General features: G+C 45.3%; 1 protein-coding gene and 1 non-coding gene across 7 annotated transcripts in view; one reads left to right on the forward strand and one right to left on the reverse strand.

The window, feature by feature from the left end:
- The window catches only part of PHF20 (PHD finger protein 20), a 133092-nt gene that overhangs the window by 3778 nt on the left and 112155 nt on the right, over nt 1–17159 (reverse strand). For 5 of the 6 annotated variants that reach the window (XM_069541474.1, XM_069541473.1, XM_060030879.1 and 2 more), the window contains 4 exons: nt 13698–13797; nt 10569–10764; nt 5479–5884; nt 3553–3736 (listed from right to left, as the gene is read on the reverse strand). In XM_069541474.1, the coding sequence (XP_069397575.1) occupies nt 3553–3736; nt 5479–5884; nt 10569–10764; nt 13698–13797 (886 nt within the window). Of the gene's footprint in view, nt 1–3552; nt 3737–5478; nt 5885–10568; nt 10765–13697; nt 13798–17159 lie in introns of those variants that run through there. The other variant, XM_069541475.1, reaches the window with a different exon arrangement.
- Nucleotides 13186–13292, forward strand: LOC132439079 (U6 spliceosomal RNA). The gene has a single exon (XR_009522308.1). It is a non-coding gene; the product is annotated as a U6 spliceosomal RNA (small nuclear RNA).

Raw genomic sequence — 17159 nt, forward strand, 5'->3', positions numbered from 1 at the left:
CCTGGTACATAGTAGGCTCTTGACAGAGGCAGTGAGAGAATGCAGGAACAGTCCAGCGATATGCCCCACTGAACGCTCGGGCTCCTCAGAGTTCACCTTCCTCCATCAGATTTCTTGTTGGCACTCGGGGGTTCCAAGGAGGAGGAGCCTTCCCTCCTCCTGATCCCAACAAGTACAAGGACTTGAAAATAAGAAATACAAAACTGACTTCTCAGACGGAACTTGAAAACCAAGAGTAAAGGATCAAAGTTAAATGACAGTGACCAGTGACCTCCTGAGCAAGAAAAACTCCATAGTGACCAGTTTCAATACAACAGTCTTATTAAAAAAAAAAGAAAAAGAAAAAGGAGTCCACAGACTAGAGAGAGACAGGAACTGCTCAGCTAAAGAGCACAAGAGTAAATGGAGGGGGGACTTCCCCGGTGGTCCAGTGGTTAAGACTCCATGCTCCCAATGCAGGGGACCCAGGTTTGATCCCTGATCAGGGAACTAGATCCCACATGTCACAACTAAAGATCCCACACGCAGCAACGAAGATCCCAAAGACCTGGCATGCATGCATAAATAAATCTTTTTTTAAAAAAAAGAGTAAATGGAGAAAAGACTCAAAGTTAATGCCGTAAGAGCCCATCTGGGCAGTCAAGGCTGGCTGGGTTGATTCCAAGAGAAAATGTCAGTCAGTCTGTCCTGGGCAAGATGATCCTACAATTGCTGAGAGGCCCCTCTTAAAGCTACTGGAACTACCTCAGATGTGGTTCGGGCTCACCCAAGACGTCCCCCAACACCATGGTGACCCAGCAGGCACGCACAGGGAGAAAAGCATCAGTCAGTGTGCAGACTAGAAGAGCCTAGGCCACTCATAGTGTCTGAACTTGGTTAAGAGGAGTGTTTGGAGCCCCTAAGGTGGAATTCTTCTCTCTAGCAGGAACGAAGAAGACCAGACCCAGAACTGTGGGAGCCAACAGCACCTCCTCTGGACCCCAGCATCCAACAAGCCAGGCTTCTCTCCACACCAGGTGCTGGACCATCACCCCAAGTTTCTCTTTTAAGGAAGCTCAACAGCTTCTCAACAGTATCATGATTCCAAGAAAGGCAGCAGGTTATAAAGGTAAAGTTTCATTTCAAATACAGTCCCCCAGACAGTCTAGATAGAGGCCAATGCTCACTAAGGTAACATTAAAAAAAAAAATCTTTCTAATGCTAAAAGATTCAGTATTTTTATGTTCATTAAATATCTTTTATCTTTTAGTTTTATAAGACTGTTCACACAACTATGTAAGTTATTAAATAATGGTTAACACTGAAACAATGACATTTTTTAAAGTCAATACAATAGCCTATCAGACTTTTTAAAAAGGAATATTGTATGTAACCTCCTATAAAAGCTGTTTATCTTGGTGGTATTTAGATGAAATGAAGATAGTAGAAATAAAATGGGATTCTGATGAATCTTTATTAAATACAATGCAAACTCTGTTTACCTGAATAAAATCTTTAAACTTTATAATTGATTTTCATGCTTCCAGTACCTCTCAGAGCCTGGAATATCAGAACAAGAACAGAGTATGTGGCCCCAGATGGAGGACACAAGAGTCCTCTGGAAGGCCAGAGAAGGGAGCCCAGGCTTGTTGTCCTGGCCACACTGATCACTCAGTGAACTCAGGGCTGGAGCAGCCCAAGCTTGGGACTTCCCTGGTGGTCCAGTTAAAGAATGTGCCTTCCAGTGCAGGGGATGTGGGTTTGATCCCTGGTGGCGGAACTAAGATCCCACATGCCTTGGGGCAACTAAGCCCGCACGCCTCAACTAGAGAGCCCACGTGCCACAAACTACAGAGCCCACGCACTCTGGAGCCCGTGTGCCACAGCCAGAGAGAGAGAAGACCGCACGCCACAACAAAAGATCCCGCATGCCGCCATGAAGATCCCGCGTGCGGCAACTAAGACCCAACGCAGCCAAAAATAAAATGGAAGGAAGGGAGAGAGGAAGGGAGGGAGGAAGGAAGGAAGAAAGAAAGAAGGCTCTGACTTCTCCCCTAGGGGCAGGTTCCTTTGGCAACAACAGAACCTTCGCCCTGTTTCCATGGTGCTAAGCCTCTTTTCAGGGACCCAGAGCCAATTCTACCGCCACTGTCTGAAACTCTACAATTTTCAGTCTGGCATTCGATCCTCTTTCAGCTTTCTAATAGCAGGGTTTTTCACAGACCTGGCATCAGCTACAGTTCTAAGGAGCCCAAGGAAACCTTTCAGGAGTGAAAGAGAGACAGAAACACTCTGCCTTCCAGAAATGCCCTCACAATGGACCCTGGACTGGCCTCCCATTCCTGGTTCCGCAGGTTTGCCTCCGGGGCAGGAAAGAAAGCATGAGGGCGTGTCAGGCTCTCGCCCTCGCACTGTCCTCCAACAGGGCCAACCCTTTCCCAGTCGAGCCAGTCCTCTTATCATCCACCCTCAGTCACCCCCTCTGTAGCAGAAAACATCACTCTCTTCAAGGCTCCACTTCAGTCCCAGGAGCTCCAGGAAGCCTTCCTGTTATCACTTCCCCTCACAGCAGCTCTCCTCCCCTGGCCCGGCCTCAGCCATACCTGTGACCCTCGCTTACATAACACATGGCATTTTTCTTCTGAGTTATTTCATCCCCAATTACAGTAATAACAGCCTGGCTGTACTCAGAATCCTCAAACAGAACATTTATTTCTTAATCAGTCTCCTTTCTAAGGATGAAAACAAATAATTAGGAAATAAGAGAATAAGACAACAAACAATCAAGAAGGAAGTCTGACTTCAAAAAGCAAACTGACAACATCCTGGGGATCAAGAGTTCAGTCCTCCAAGCCCATTTGTTACCACTAACATCTGGGACAAATACCCAGGGGCTACATAAATGACTTAGTCAAGTTCTTAAATCTCTACTGATAAAGAGGAGAAGGCTTCATATTAGATTTTAAGAAAGGCTGAAATAAAAGGTGTTTTCAGGGCTTCCCTGGTGGCGCAGTGGTTGAGAGTCCGCCTGCCGATGGAGGGGACACGGGTTCGTGCCCCGGTCCGGGAGGATCCCACATGCCGCGGAGCGGCTGGGCCCGTGAGCCATGGCCGCTGAGCCTGTGCGTCTGGAGCCTGTGCTCCGCAACGGGAGAGGCCACAACAGTGAGAGGCCCGTGTACCGCACAAAAAAAAAAAAAAAACAAAAAGTGTTTTCAGATCAATCCTCAGACATCCTAAAAGCTCAAATACGTCAAAGTTTCAATTCCCCACAGAACTGGCTTAGTAGAGATCTGCTCAGATCACACATTACCCGCAGGCAGAGTCCAGCTGCTCTTCTGCACACTCTCCTTGGCAGAAGGGACTGGGAAAGTGAGGCAGGACCCCTGACATTGCACAAACCTTAGAAGTGCCCGATCAATACTAAAAGTAAGGCTCTGCCATCTTGAGGGGAGAATGAAGGTGGTGAGACTGACAGAGAGGAGACAAGAACACAGCTGTGCCTGGAGAGCAGCTCATCCCGGTGGGCCCACAGTGGCTGCCAAGTGCAGGGAGCCAAGGAGGGAGCCCTACCGTCCAGCTCCTTCTCAATGGAGTCCATCCTATGCGTGACTTCGTCCTGAAGAGACTCCACGTGCGTCAGCAGGTTAAACTGCCACTGGTGCTGGGAGCTCAGCAGCCCCTCTCCGCCTCTGTCCAGCAGCTTCCGAGCGGGGGCTTCCTCAGGTAGGACCTTTCTGGAGACATATTCCCTCACCTGGGGATGCAACAACATTGAAGTTACTGCATGGAGACAGCTCCCAGCCCCTCTTCCAAACAGCCAGTGTCCACAACCATTTGAAAACCCAGTTGCAGTTTGAATATCCCAACTCTCTACCTCCCTGCCTCGTTCCTCCCCTCTTGGGCACTGGGCAGAAGTGTGCCTGCTGTACCAACAACAACCACCTCAGGGCAGCACAGACCTCTGGCTCAGAGGATCCCACAGCTGCTTCCCAAAGAATGGCCCAATGCCCTAGGCCTGAAGTAGGCCTCACAGAAGGGCTTCCAGAAACCTGAGATCAGAATACAGCAAGGCAAGTGTAGACAAGGGTTAGTATGTGGATGTCAGACAAACTAGCTTTAAATCCTAGCTCCACGTCTCGCTGAATGCGTGTATCTGGATGAGTTACTTCACCTCTCTGGGCCTCTGTTCCCTCATGGGAAAGAAGGAAGTAGTAAATCCTACTTTAAAGGTTCATGAGGATGAAATAGGATAATGTTTATAAAACACAGTGCCGGCCTATGGTCAGCCTGCTATCGATGAAAGAGATTTTTAAGCCCAGCTGCCTTGTTTAGGCCCCGTATTTCCTGATTTTTTCATGATGTGCCAGACACCTCTAGGCAATGTGCCCAGTCTGCATGACCATAAACCTTTTCTGGGGTTTGTGACCGCAACCTTCCATTCACTCATTTGAAATGAAACAGGTTCTACTTAACATTTATTTAGGGGTGACTATGTGCAAAGCCATGTTCTGAGAGCTTTTCACAGATATGCTGCACAGTAACTGAGAGGGCACTGCCACTGGCTCCACTCGACAGGGGGTAAGGAGACACGTCTGAGGAGGTGAAGTGACCTGCTCAGAATCACACAGCAAGTGGCTGAGCCCAGACTTGAAACTGGGTCTGTCTCCAAAGACCATGTCCTCACCAGCCTCATCCAGCACTGTTTAGACCCTGGCAAGGATACAGGCTGAACGAGGTATAACGCCCACCCTTGAGGGGCTTCTAACCTAGGATGCTCCCCCTTGGCACGATGCAGCAATGGACTTACGCTGGTGATACCATCCCACAAAGTGAAGTCTGTGAAAGTAAGTATGACAAGGGTGGAGAAGCTCTCAAATCACACAAATCCTCACTGACAACTGAGGACAGGGCAGAATGAGACCAGTGAACACTGGCAAGAGAACACAGGGGGCTCCAGGAGAGAATGACTTGAATAACAAGAAAATGAGAGTACCTCTTGGGAAAACTGATGAAACCAGCAAATATTTTGACAAAATGGACTGTTCCTATGTCAGGGCTGCAAAGTGAAAAGTAAAGCCAGCATAGAATTGTACTGAAAACCTTATGCCTAACAAAACACCTGACTCATTCTTTGCTCGTGGGAAGGATTAGCACCCACGGGCAACTATAAATTGCATTGAAGGAAAAAAACTCACTTTCCTAACTTACTTCCATTTATCAAGTTCCAGTCAACCCTTTTCCCCTGCTACCTCCCACCTCTCCACACCCCGCCCCCGACTCTGCCACTTTGTGGACATTTTTGGGGTTTAAGTGGGCTCCCTTGACTTTGTGCTCATTTTAACAGACCAAAAAACATCTATGATAAGCAAATTTATATACAATTTTACAGTAAATACAACTCTATAATAAACATCTTCCACAGAACATTTAGCCCTAGGAGGAGAAGGTACAAGCACCCAAACACCGAATTAAGACCAGTACAAGCGAGCCTCATACCTTTGGGGAGCTGGGTTTGGGGTCACTGTCCCCTCTGCTCCTGTCTTGTTCTAGAGGCCAGCCCAGGCGCGGAGAGAGGGAATCGTCACCATTCTCGTGGAGGGGGTTGACTGCATCGTCAAGGGCAGAGCGCCGGGTCTCCACCACCAGCTTCTGTTCCACAGCAGGGTAGTAGGTGCGGGGCTTCTGGTAGCAGTGCTCGCTGGTGATATATGACTCCTCCACAGACCGGGGCAAGGGCAGGGGCAGAGGCTTCTCCACCGCCCCGTTCAAAGTTCTATAGCTTGGGGCTTCCTCCCTGCTCTTGGCTTCAGTGACATGGATGTGTTTGGAATGAGATCTCCCCTCCGCCAGATGCTGTTTCCAAGGCTGACACCACAGCTGCAGATCAGGATGTTCCCGGCTTCTGTTGGGAGGGCAAACACAGAGAGGGCTTTGGAGTACCTGGGACCACTGCAGGGGCTTTCCAGTAGCGGGGAAGACCTCCCACCTGGGCCAACTGGTACAAGCCACTATTTGCCACACAAGAGGGAATGTAAATCAGCAGCCTCTGAGGAGACCACTTCCAGGCAAGCTCCTGCTGTATCACTCACAGTGAGTGGGACTGGACTTGGGAGTCAGAAGACCTGACTGCATTTCAGCTCAGCCGCTGATTAGCAGTGCAGCTGGCCCAAGTCGCTCAGCCAGCCTCATCCCCGTTTCCTCCTCTGCAAATCTGGCTAACCATCTACCTGTCTGCCAGCAACCACTGAGTTTGCTATAGATGAAGTGAATTAATTTGAATGGAAGTACAGTACTTTGTTGGCAGTAAAGTGCTCTTCAAATGTGACTTACTAAAAATAACCTTAACTTATTAATAAACAGCCATGATAATCCTGGCATGCAATGGCACTCAATTACACAAATCCAGTGGTGACCCGGGAGGGAGGTGGTAACCAGAAGTCATCTAGGCATAGGCCATTAATAACAAAATCTTCTGTTCACACCATTCCAAAGAGGAAAATCTGTTATTAAAGAACAAAGATTCTGCTCCCTTTTTGGGCCACAGACACTTCTGAGAATCTGAAAGCTCTTGCTACATGTATACGTGTACATAAAACTCTGTGTATGACTTCAAGTTTCCCACAATCATTCACCGTCTGACGTTTGACCCAACAGAAGGTCTTTAATTTACTGGATCATAATCAATTGTAAAAAAGGAAAAACAGAACAGAAAATACCAGAATGCACCATTCTAAGTAAGAGTAGGCGTTTGTGAAATTTTAGTTTCAGTTTTGTACATGTGAGTGATATAAAATGTATTTCTTACTGTGGGATATACATTTAAGTTTAAAAGCCACGACTCTAGATAAACTTTACGTTTTTAACTCTTGTTTACCACCCAGAACTTCCATTATAACCTTGGATCATTAAATGAAATGAAAGAAAGGAAAGGAGAAAAGGACGGAGGAAGAAAAACTGGGCTTCCCGAGTAAGGCCCACCAGCTACCGGCAGTTCCTAGCTGGCAGGGGTGTTTGCAAGCAAGTGGAAGGGCGGACAGGTGCTACTCACATTTGGTTCACAGATGTGCAGAAATGTGTGGGAGCCTTTCCAACTGTCACAATGACTACTGATTGTCACATATGTGACCTCAGCATTCAGTTCACTGAATTCAGAGATGCTAAATATCCTGTAACGCTCGGTACAATTCCACACATACAGAGAATTATCTCATGGTATAATTGTAAACATTACCTTCACCAGTCCCAACTGAGAAACACTGAAACCAGATCAGCAGGAACTCAGCAGCAACTCCCACATATAGATATCCCCCACCCCACCCCCACACTTTCCTGAAGTCTTCCTGCAGAAATGGAATAGGCCATAAATAGGACAGCAGGGAATGATCTTACAGAACCTAAAATTCTGCTTGCAAGGGGCTACAACTATCCTTTCTCGGCTCTCCCACCCTAGCAATCCCCAATACCACCCCGATCCACTGGGGAAGGAGAGGAAACCACCAGCATCAAGGCAGCCTGGGTCCCTGGCCACTTCCAACAGGGTATCACAGCCTGTACCAGGAACCTAGGATCCCAGGCACACCTCTGAAATCATAATTGCATCAGAGGAAATGGAAGTCCTTGTTCACTTTCAGGTCTACTGTAGCCTGAAATCTGTTAACTTGGAGCATAGAGGCCATAGTATGGGCCTGTTCTTGTACGAAAATCACAAAAGTCTTTGTTTCCTTCCTCCTACAATTTTCACCCTCCCAGCTAAGATCTGAAGCCCCAGCTACTACACAAGGATGACCCTGGCCTTTCTCTGTAAGCCCTGTCAATCATGAAGAAGGTATGCATAGCCATGCATGTTACTTTTGAAATGACAACATTTGAAGTTATTCCCAGTTTTACTGTTTGCCTTTGAAAATGAATCCACCAGGTCACTTAGGAACAAAATTTCTGAGAATGAAGACCCAGAGCCTGTGATAGCAGAGACTATCCAGGTGTACAGAGACATACTGGGACCACCTTCCTGTCTCCCAGGCTCTTTTCTCCATATATAATGACTAACAAGATCTCCCTATACTCCCCCCTGAACTTCTTGGAGAAGTCAGATTTAATTCCAGTACAAAGTCACTGCTATAAAGATGAAGGATCTAGGGGCTTCCCTGGTGGAGTAGTGGTTGAGAATCTGCCTGCCAATGCAGGGGACACGGGTTCGATCCCTGGTCCGGGAAAATCCCACATGCTGCGGAGCAACTAAGCCTGTGCGCCACAACTACTGAGCCTGTGAGCCACAACTACTGAGCCCACGTGCCGCAACTACTGGAGCCCGCGTGCCACAACTTCTGAAGCCCACACGCCTAGAGCCCATGCTCCACAATGAGAAGCCACTGCAATGAGAAGCCACTGCAATGAGAAGCCTGCGCACTGCAACGAAGGGTAGCCCCCGCTCGCTGCAACTAGAGAAAGCCCGTGCACACCAGCAAAGACCCAACACAGCCAAAAATAAATAAATAAAATAAATAAATTTATATAAAAAAATTAAAGATGAAGGATCTAAATGGGGATTCAGAACGAACAAGGTTCTGAAATATGGGGCAGGGCTGGAGCACTGGTATTTCAGTGAGAAGAAAGAGAACATATCATCTGACTGAATCCTCAAATGAAAAGAAACACAGCAACATTTACAATCAGGAGCATCGTCTGAGGTTTGCCCTCACCTTCCACCTGTCTCAGTCAATTTCTGGCATCTCGTTAAGAAGAAATTCACTTGGCTTATATGGAGGAAAATTTTCTGATTTTATAAAATGTGAGGGAATACCTAGTCTAAGACATCCAAAACAGGGTCACTTGATTTAGTTCACCTCAACAGATACCGTCACAGTAATGGCTAATTCCCCCAGTAACCATCCTTTCCTTCTCTTACACCCACCTCCACCCTCACTCCTGAGTTTGCTCAGGGCACATGGCCACCTGGCTACTAGCCTCCTGCAGTTAGGTGTGTTCATGAAACCACTTGCTCCCCCTCCTGGGGGTCAGAGCAGAGTGGAGGTACAGATGCATCTGCTTGGACCACGCAGATGAGATTAACCCTAATGGAATGCCAGAGCAGTAAGACAGAAGGAACCCAAGTCCCCACGTCCATAGCTGGAATCTTGGAGAAAGGCCACCTACCTACCTGGCCTGGACCCCTGCCTACCTCTGGACCATGCCTTATGTGAGAAAGAAAATTCCATTTTGTTTAGCCTTTATTTTTTTGGTTTTGTTATAGCAGCTTGGTTCTTACCCAAATCAACATATACTCTTGCTGAATGTGCCCTGTTCAACCTCTCCTTGCCATGTCAATTTTACTTTGTTTCAATTTTACTTTGTTTCCCAATCAAAAATGTTTAGGATGGTAGTTCCCTGGTGGCCTAGTGGTTAGGATTCCAGGCTTTCACTGCCACAGTCTGCAGTCCAGGTTCAATCCCTGGTCGGGGAACTGAGATCCCACAAGCCGCGAGGTGTGGCCAAAAAAACCACAATGTTTAGGATGAATGGATAAACAAAATGTGGTTTTACATATAATGGAATATTATTTAGCCTTAAAAAGGAAGGAAATTCTGATACAACTTACAACACAGACAAACCTTAAGGACATTATGCTAAGTGAAATGAGCCAGTCATAAAAAGACAAATACTGTAGAATCCCATTTATATGAAGTACCCGGAGCAGTCAAATTCAGAGAGACAGAAAGTAGAAGGGTGGCTGTCAGCGGCTGGGGGAGGGGAAATGGAGAGAAGTTGCTTAATGGGTACAGAGTTTGTTTTGCCCCACACAAGGAGTTCTGGAGACTGGGTGCAACAGAGTGAATGTACTTAACACTACTGAACTGTACACTTAAAAACGGTTAAGATAGCAAACTTTATATTATGTACATCTTACCACAGTTTAAAAAACAAAACCCAAAAACTCAGAACAGGAACTTTCCTGGTCGTCCAGTGGTTAGGAATCTGCCTTCCAAAGCAGCGGGCGTGGGTTCAATCCCTGGTCTGGGAACTAAGATCCCACATGCCGCGGGGCAACTGAACCCATGCTCTGCAACTAGAGAAGCCCACAACAAAGACCCAGTGCAGCCAAAATAGAAAAAAACAACTCAGAACGGTACAAAAAAAAAAAAAAGAAAAAACAATCTATAAATACACCATTTCTCTTTTTTTTTCTAAGGCATTTTATTGTATTTTATTTTTTGGCCGCACCATGTGGCACGTGGGATCTTAGTTCGCTGACCAGGGATTGAACCTGCACCCCCTGCATTAGAAGTGTGGTGTCTTAACCACTGGACCACCAGGGAAGTCCCCACACACTATCTTGATTACAGTAGTGTTTGTATATACATTTGCCAAAACTCAATGAACATTTAAAATGGGTGAACTTAATTATATGTAAATTATACCTCAATAGAGTTAATTTTTTTAAAAAAGAATGTTTATCATGTAACTGAGAATCTTAAATAAAAGTCTCAAACTTATCGCCGATTTTGTGGCTTTCCAGTTTCTCATATTTATCCTGCCCTCTGCCCACGCCAAATCAGACTCATCCCCAAAGCTGCAGGTGCCACACTTACTGCAAGATGCTCATCTTGAGCTGCAGGCCATGCAGAACCTCGATCACTCTCTGCACATCGCCGAGAAGCTGGTGGGTGGCCACAATCTTCTTGGCATTCTGGTGGGAATAGTTCTCTTCTAAAAATGCCAGGCCATGCATATGTCCCCTGCTCAACCACTCCTTGTCATACCAGTACTTGAAGCCAGGTCTCTGACCTAAAGCAGTGACAATGAGAGAGTTAATCCTTGGTCTGAAGGAAACCCAGACCATTTCATCATCACACAATTATCACACAAACTATTGGAAGGATGGACTGGTGTGTTCATTTTGTTCATTCATTCATCCAGTATACATTTACTTGGCACCTACTATATGCTGGGCTCTCTACTAGGTGTTGGGGATACGGTAGTGAGAAAAGCATATAAATTTCCTGATCTCTCCGACTGGCCAGAGGTAGAGTGGAACTTGGATATCTTGTTAAAGTTAAATCACATCATTCCCTCTCCCACTTAAAACCTTCGATGACTTCCTATCGTGCACAGAAGAAAACCCAAAGCCCTGACTGATCTAATGAGGCCGGCAGGCCCGGGCTCCTTCCTGCCCCCCTTGCCCCACCCTTTCCGGAACACATTCAAGCTCTTTCTGGTCTTAGGGTCTCTGCTCTAGCACCCCTACCCCTGTCTGGAGCACTATTCCCCAAGGCCTTTGCAGGACTGGCTCCTTACCACCTCCTCAGAGAGGCCGTTGGTTACCTCCCAAAGTACGAGAGCCTCTTCCGTGCCTCCTAGTCATTCCCGATCTGAGGGCTTTTGCCCCCTCAAAGCATTCATCCCTACCTAACATGTTCTTGTTAGGTGACTTATTTTGACATCTGTTGCTGGTCCAAACCCCACTAAAAGCCAGAAGAAAAGGAATTGTTTTGTTCACGGTTATATCCTCAGTGTCTGGCAAAAGGCATCGTGAATGGATTTATCAAATGGAAAGAAGCCCCAAGTGCCCCTCCGACTGTCACCTACCGCCTAACTAAATGAATGGTCAGCCCCCCACTCCCTGCTCTGGACCTCCATTTCCCATCTGTAACAATGACAGATGAACCAAACAGCTTCAGTGGTCCTGTTCATTACAGGGATCCTCAGGAAGGACTGAAAACACAACCACACGTGACTTGGCACAGTGTTTCCTGCTGTAAAAGCCCAGGGAACAGCTTCCAATCAGACTGCTATTTACCTCTCAATGGCTATAAAGACCCTAAAATAACCCAGGCAAACCCTATCAAGGTCCTTGCACTCTTTCTGGCTTTTCTAAGACACATGGTGGGGATGCACCTCCACTCTGTTAACAACACCTTTAAGTAACCTTTAAAGAATAGATCTGTTAGATTAAACTTCTGGCCCAAGACTGCAGAATCAAACATAGTCAATAAATGTGACAGTCACTGAGGGCTCAATTCAAGGAATCTATTCCCAGTCTTGGCAATTTAGTTATAAAAGTTCAGAAAGTGCATAGGGATTGATAAAGATGGTGTGTATGATTTCTAAAAAGAGAAAAGTGGACGGAGAGAGTGAGAGACAATAAAGTAGACAAAAGGGTTTTAAATGGTGCCCTAAAGGAGCCCTGGGGATTATGTGTGGAATCTGAGAGGCAGCTGCCATAGAGGTAGCCTGAGCAGCAGGATTCAAAGCAGCACTACCTGTTTTACAAGACAAAGGTCAGAGACACCAGTTGTCATCTCCTATCTAGCACTAACTGTCTGAGTGATCTTAGGCCAATCATGTCCCTTCTGGGCCTGCTGCTTGCCTGTTAAATGTCAAGGCTAAACTAAGTGGTCTCTCAGATCCTGCCCATCAATTATATTCTATGACTTATGGACTAATCTTCTGACCATATTCTTTCCTTGGGATAAAGGGAAAAACAGAGGCAAGATTGCTCTCTGTCTATAGACTAATCTAGCACTAGAAGACACAGTGTCACAATAGAGGTTATCAGGCCCCAGGGGGACCTACTTGCTGGAAAATGAACTGTGGTAGCCCAGTCCCTCCCTGTACAACCAGCAAAATCAAGAGACTTGGTCCCACAAGTCAGTTCTAATTCCAATCTGCTTCATGAGATTAGGAAAGTCATTCATTTCCCTGGGCATCAATTTCTTCGTCATAAGCAAAAATCGGAACAGGAGCTCCTACCAGGCCCACCTCATAGGACAAAAAGGAATAACAGAAGCAGAGGCTCTCCAGCGTTGTCTAGCTGTAAGGGGACTGCACCCAAGGGGAGCAACCTTACAGGTGATGAATGGAGACATGTCACATCCCACTGACAGCAAAACAAGAACCACGGATTTATAATCCACCCCTGAGATTTCTGGAAAGGGAAACCCAAGAGCCATAGGCCAGCCCTGCGGTCAAGGAACAATGAAACGAACTGATCCTAAGGAATTAATTCACTGCTCTGGGTGGCGGACAGGCTCTTCGCAAACACACCTTTCCCCTCCCCTCAAGGGCGTATCTCCCTTCGAGGTGGCAACGATGCAATGGAAGGCAGATGCCACCAGAGGGAGCAGAGGCCGGTTTCCAACCCTTCAACAGCCCTGAAAAGCCAAGGACAGAGCCCACATCCTCATGAACTCTCAAGAAAAGGAAAAGGTGCTCGCTCTGGCAGCACATATTCTAAAACTAGAACAACAGAGAAAAGATTAGCATGGCCCCTACGCCAGGATGACATGCAAATCGGTACAGCGTTCCATAGTTTATACAGAGTTTCAGTCGTACAAGATGAAAGAGTTCTAGAGATCTGCTATACAACATTGTGCTTATAGTTTATAAAGAATACTGTACTGTACACTTAAAAATTTGTTAAGAGGGTAGAGCTCATGTTATATGATTTTTACCCCCCCACCCCCACCCCCACCCACAACAAAATTCTAGCTCAAGGCCTGGCCTTCCACTAGGTGAACCTCTTCATACATGCTCTCTTACTGCCAAGTTCAGGACAGCTGGCCACCAGGTGAGCTAGCAACAAAGGCGAGGAGAGGCAGAGTCTAGCCGATGCTGAAGAAATGAGTCTCAAGACCACAGACACTCAGGCTGCTTCACTGCCAGCTGTGCTAAGGAAAAGGCTACATATTGTTAATATCCCTGACTCCAGAAATCTCTACCTGGAGGGTCTTGGCAAACATAACAGGTGTATTTCTCAGGCACATTTTCTTCCAGTAATCCCATGCAGACCCCATGCTGCCAGCACTGGCACTCTTCACACTGTTAGAATTAAAGAAGCAATAAAAATTAAACTCAGAAGGAATCCTCCATCCAAAAATAAGACCCACCTGTGGGGGGAAAGGGGCAGTGGGAGGCGGAAGGAGGAGGGAGGGAGAGGAGGAGGAGGAAGTGGGAGCTGAGCTGCAACCACTCTTCCAGAGCAGCCACTAGCCACCTGTGCTTTTAACATTTAAGTTAACAAACTAAGTTTAAAATTCAGTTCCTTAGTCCCACTAGCCACATCTTAAGTGCCCAACAGCCGTATGAGGCTAGTGGCTACTGTACTGGACAGCACAGATGAAGAACATTTAAATTAAACAGTACTGATCTCAGAAAAATGACTATTTTCCCTCCCATTTCTAGAGGCTTTCACTTTTCTGATCACTTAATAAACAGAGAGGGAAAACTGTTTAAGTCCTTAGAGGGAGGTTAACTTAGAAAGACAAAAAACTGAGTTTGAATTCTGGCTCAGACATTCATTAGCTGTGTGACCTTGCACAGGTCACTTCTCCACCCTGGGCTTCAGTTTCCCCATCTGCAAAATAGGATACTATTCCTACCAACCGTGTGGGGCTGTTTGTGAGGAATCAATGGGTCACATGTCAAAATTCATATAGTAGAGCCCAGCACACAACTTTTATGTATTAAGAGCCTATTACTGCTACGAATGGGTAGGCTAACTCACTTTGATGCCTCCTGCACTCAACATATGCTAACGCTTTGCATTTGTTCTTTCTAAACCTTACCAACGGTCACACAGCTGAGAAGATGCAACAGTGGATCAGAACACAAGCCTGGCTGACTGCAAGGCTAGTTCTTTTAACCCCTAGGCTCCACTGCCTTCCCTGGGGAAGGGGGAAAGAGAGAAAGGGCAAGAGGCAGAGAGGGAAAGAAAGGAGCAGAGGATGAGGGCAGCACTGGGAGACAGACGTGTGGCTGGCCTGAGGATAGCAAGCCTGAGGGCTAAGGGTCCAGAGGAGGGAATGGAGAGGAAAAGGATGGCAAAGGAGATACTAGGACACTTGAAGCAATTCCAAACCAGGGCCCTAAACCTTTAACTACCCAACCAAATGGATAGCTCTGGAAAGTGGACAGCGAGCTTCTGATACTGTCTGGAGGGTGGGCCACCAGCCTGGCCACAAGGGAAAAAGCTCACAGTCCTCAGCCACTTGGAGTCAGATAGGCACCAGGATCAAAGGGCTTTTATGGGCTAATCATATCAGAATCAACAGGGGCAGAGCTGGAAGAGAGACTTCAGATAAGATGCGATCCAGATTCTTCCATTTCCAATGAGGAAACTAAAGGCTCAGAGAGAAAGAAAAGGGTGTGAGACAACAAAGGCAGTTAGTAGTAGAAAACAGACTAATAATTAAGAATGAAAGCCTCTCTCACCAATGACTTCGTGTCTTAAGAACTAGGATACACCAAAATTGAATCAAAAACACCTAAGTTGAAAATTTCAAAATAACGTTTTTCATGTGGGTCTGGCTAATACACATTATTCATTTTTAAAAAGTTTAAATTGGTACCCCAATAAAGATGTTAAAAAAATAAATAAATAAATAAATAAGTTTAAATTGGAACTTCCCTGGCGGTCCAGTGGTTAAGACTCTGCACTTCCACTGCAGGGGGCGTGGGTTCAATCCCTGGTTGGGGAACTAAGATCCCACATGCCGTGTGGTGGGGTGAAAAATTTGTTTAAATAAATATTAAAAATAAAAGTTTAAATTTTTTTTTTGGTGGGGGAGGGCAGTTGTGCCACGCGGCATGAGGGATCTTAGTTCCCCGACCAGGGATTGAACCCAGGGCCCCGCCCTCCAGCAGTGAGAGCGCTGAGTCCTAACCACTGGATTGCTAGGGAATTCCCCAAAAGTTTAAATTTAGAAGTGAACAAGAACAATAACAGAAAAGATAAAACATCTAAGAATAAATCTGAAACTAAGAATAAAAACATGCAAGGTCTGTGTAAAGAAAATTTTTAAATATTTGAAGGACATGGAGACTTAAGTCAATGAATGGTAAGTTGTACTTTATTCCTGGATAGCAACGGTCATTATAAGGATGACAGTTCTCCTTGGATTAATATATAAAAATAATGTAATGCCAACAAAATAATAAATCAATAGCTCTGGAACTATATTGAAGCTGATTCTAATAGCCAGGAAATTTATTAAAAAGAACAAAAGGGGGTACCAGCCCTACCAGATATTTTTAAAATATTATAAAGGTATAATAATTAAAATAGAATTGTACAAGTAAATATATAGACAGAGAGACCAATGGAAGAGAGAATCCAGAATGAGATCCAAACTACATACGGAAATAGAGTAAATAAAGGTGGCGTTTCAATAATAAGGCATGGTGTTGGGACAACTGGGTAGTGAGAGCCTTCACCTTATACCAGGATAAATTCCAGGCGGATCAAATATTTATACAGTTTTTAAAAGATAAATGAAACCGCAAAAGTACCAGAAGAAACCATGAAAAATTCTTTTATTGACTTTTCTATAAACTGTTATGAACTTCCAATGAGGAAGCAACTGCTATTCAAATCTCAAAAGCCATTAAAGAAAAGTTTGATATATTTGACCTCACAAAAACAAAAAAATCTATAAGACAAGCCAAAAGATGGATGACAAAGTGGGTACAAATATTTGTAACTGTTCCCACAGCTGATACAAAAACATATCTACAAAAAGCTTACACAGGGACTTCCCTGGTGGTCCAGTGGTTAAGACTCCATGCTCCCAATGCAGGGGGACCGGGTTCGATCCCTGGTCCGGGAACTAGATCCCACATGCCACAACTAAAAGATCCAGCATGCCACAACTAAAGATCCCACACACCGCAACTAAAGATTCCACACACCACAACTAAAGATCCTGCACACCACAACTAAAGATCCCACACGCAGCAACAAAAATCCTGCACGCAGCAACAAAGATCCTGTGTGCCGCAACTAAGACCCAGTGCAGCCAAATAAATAAATAAATATTTTTTTAAAAAAATCTTATGCAAATGGGTATGAAAACAACCAACCATCCAACAGAAAACTGAATAAAGGACATGAACAGGCAGGTCAAAGGAAAAAAACACATCTTAAATAAAAAGATGTTCAAAGCAACCATTATAAGAATAAAGTATGTAAGGGAACTTGAATTAATATAAATTAATGTGAAATGAAACCAGCCTAATAATATACATCACATTAGTATTTCTAGATTCTAGGATTACATGTAAATATCAATTACTTCTTCATACCTTTATGTATTGCCTGAAGTTTTTATAATAAACATTTACTACTTTCACCACACAAGTGTTATTCTCATGAAAAACTGTTTATAGAGTATAATTTTCACTTA

This window comes from Delphinus delphis, chromosome 15 (assembly GCF_949987515.2).
Source record: "Delphinus delphis chromosome 15, mDelDel1.2, whole genome shotgun sequence".
Classification (NCBI taxonomy): domain Eukaryota; kingdom Metazoa; phylum Chordata; class Mammalia; order Artiodactyla; family Delphinidae; genus Delphinus; species Delphinus delphis.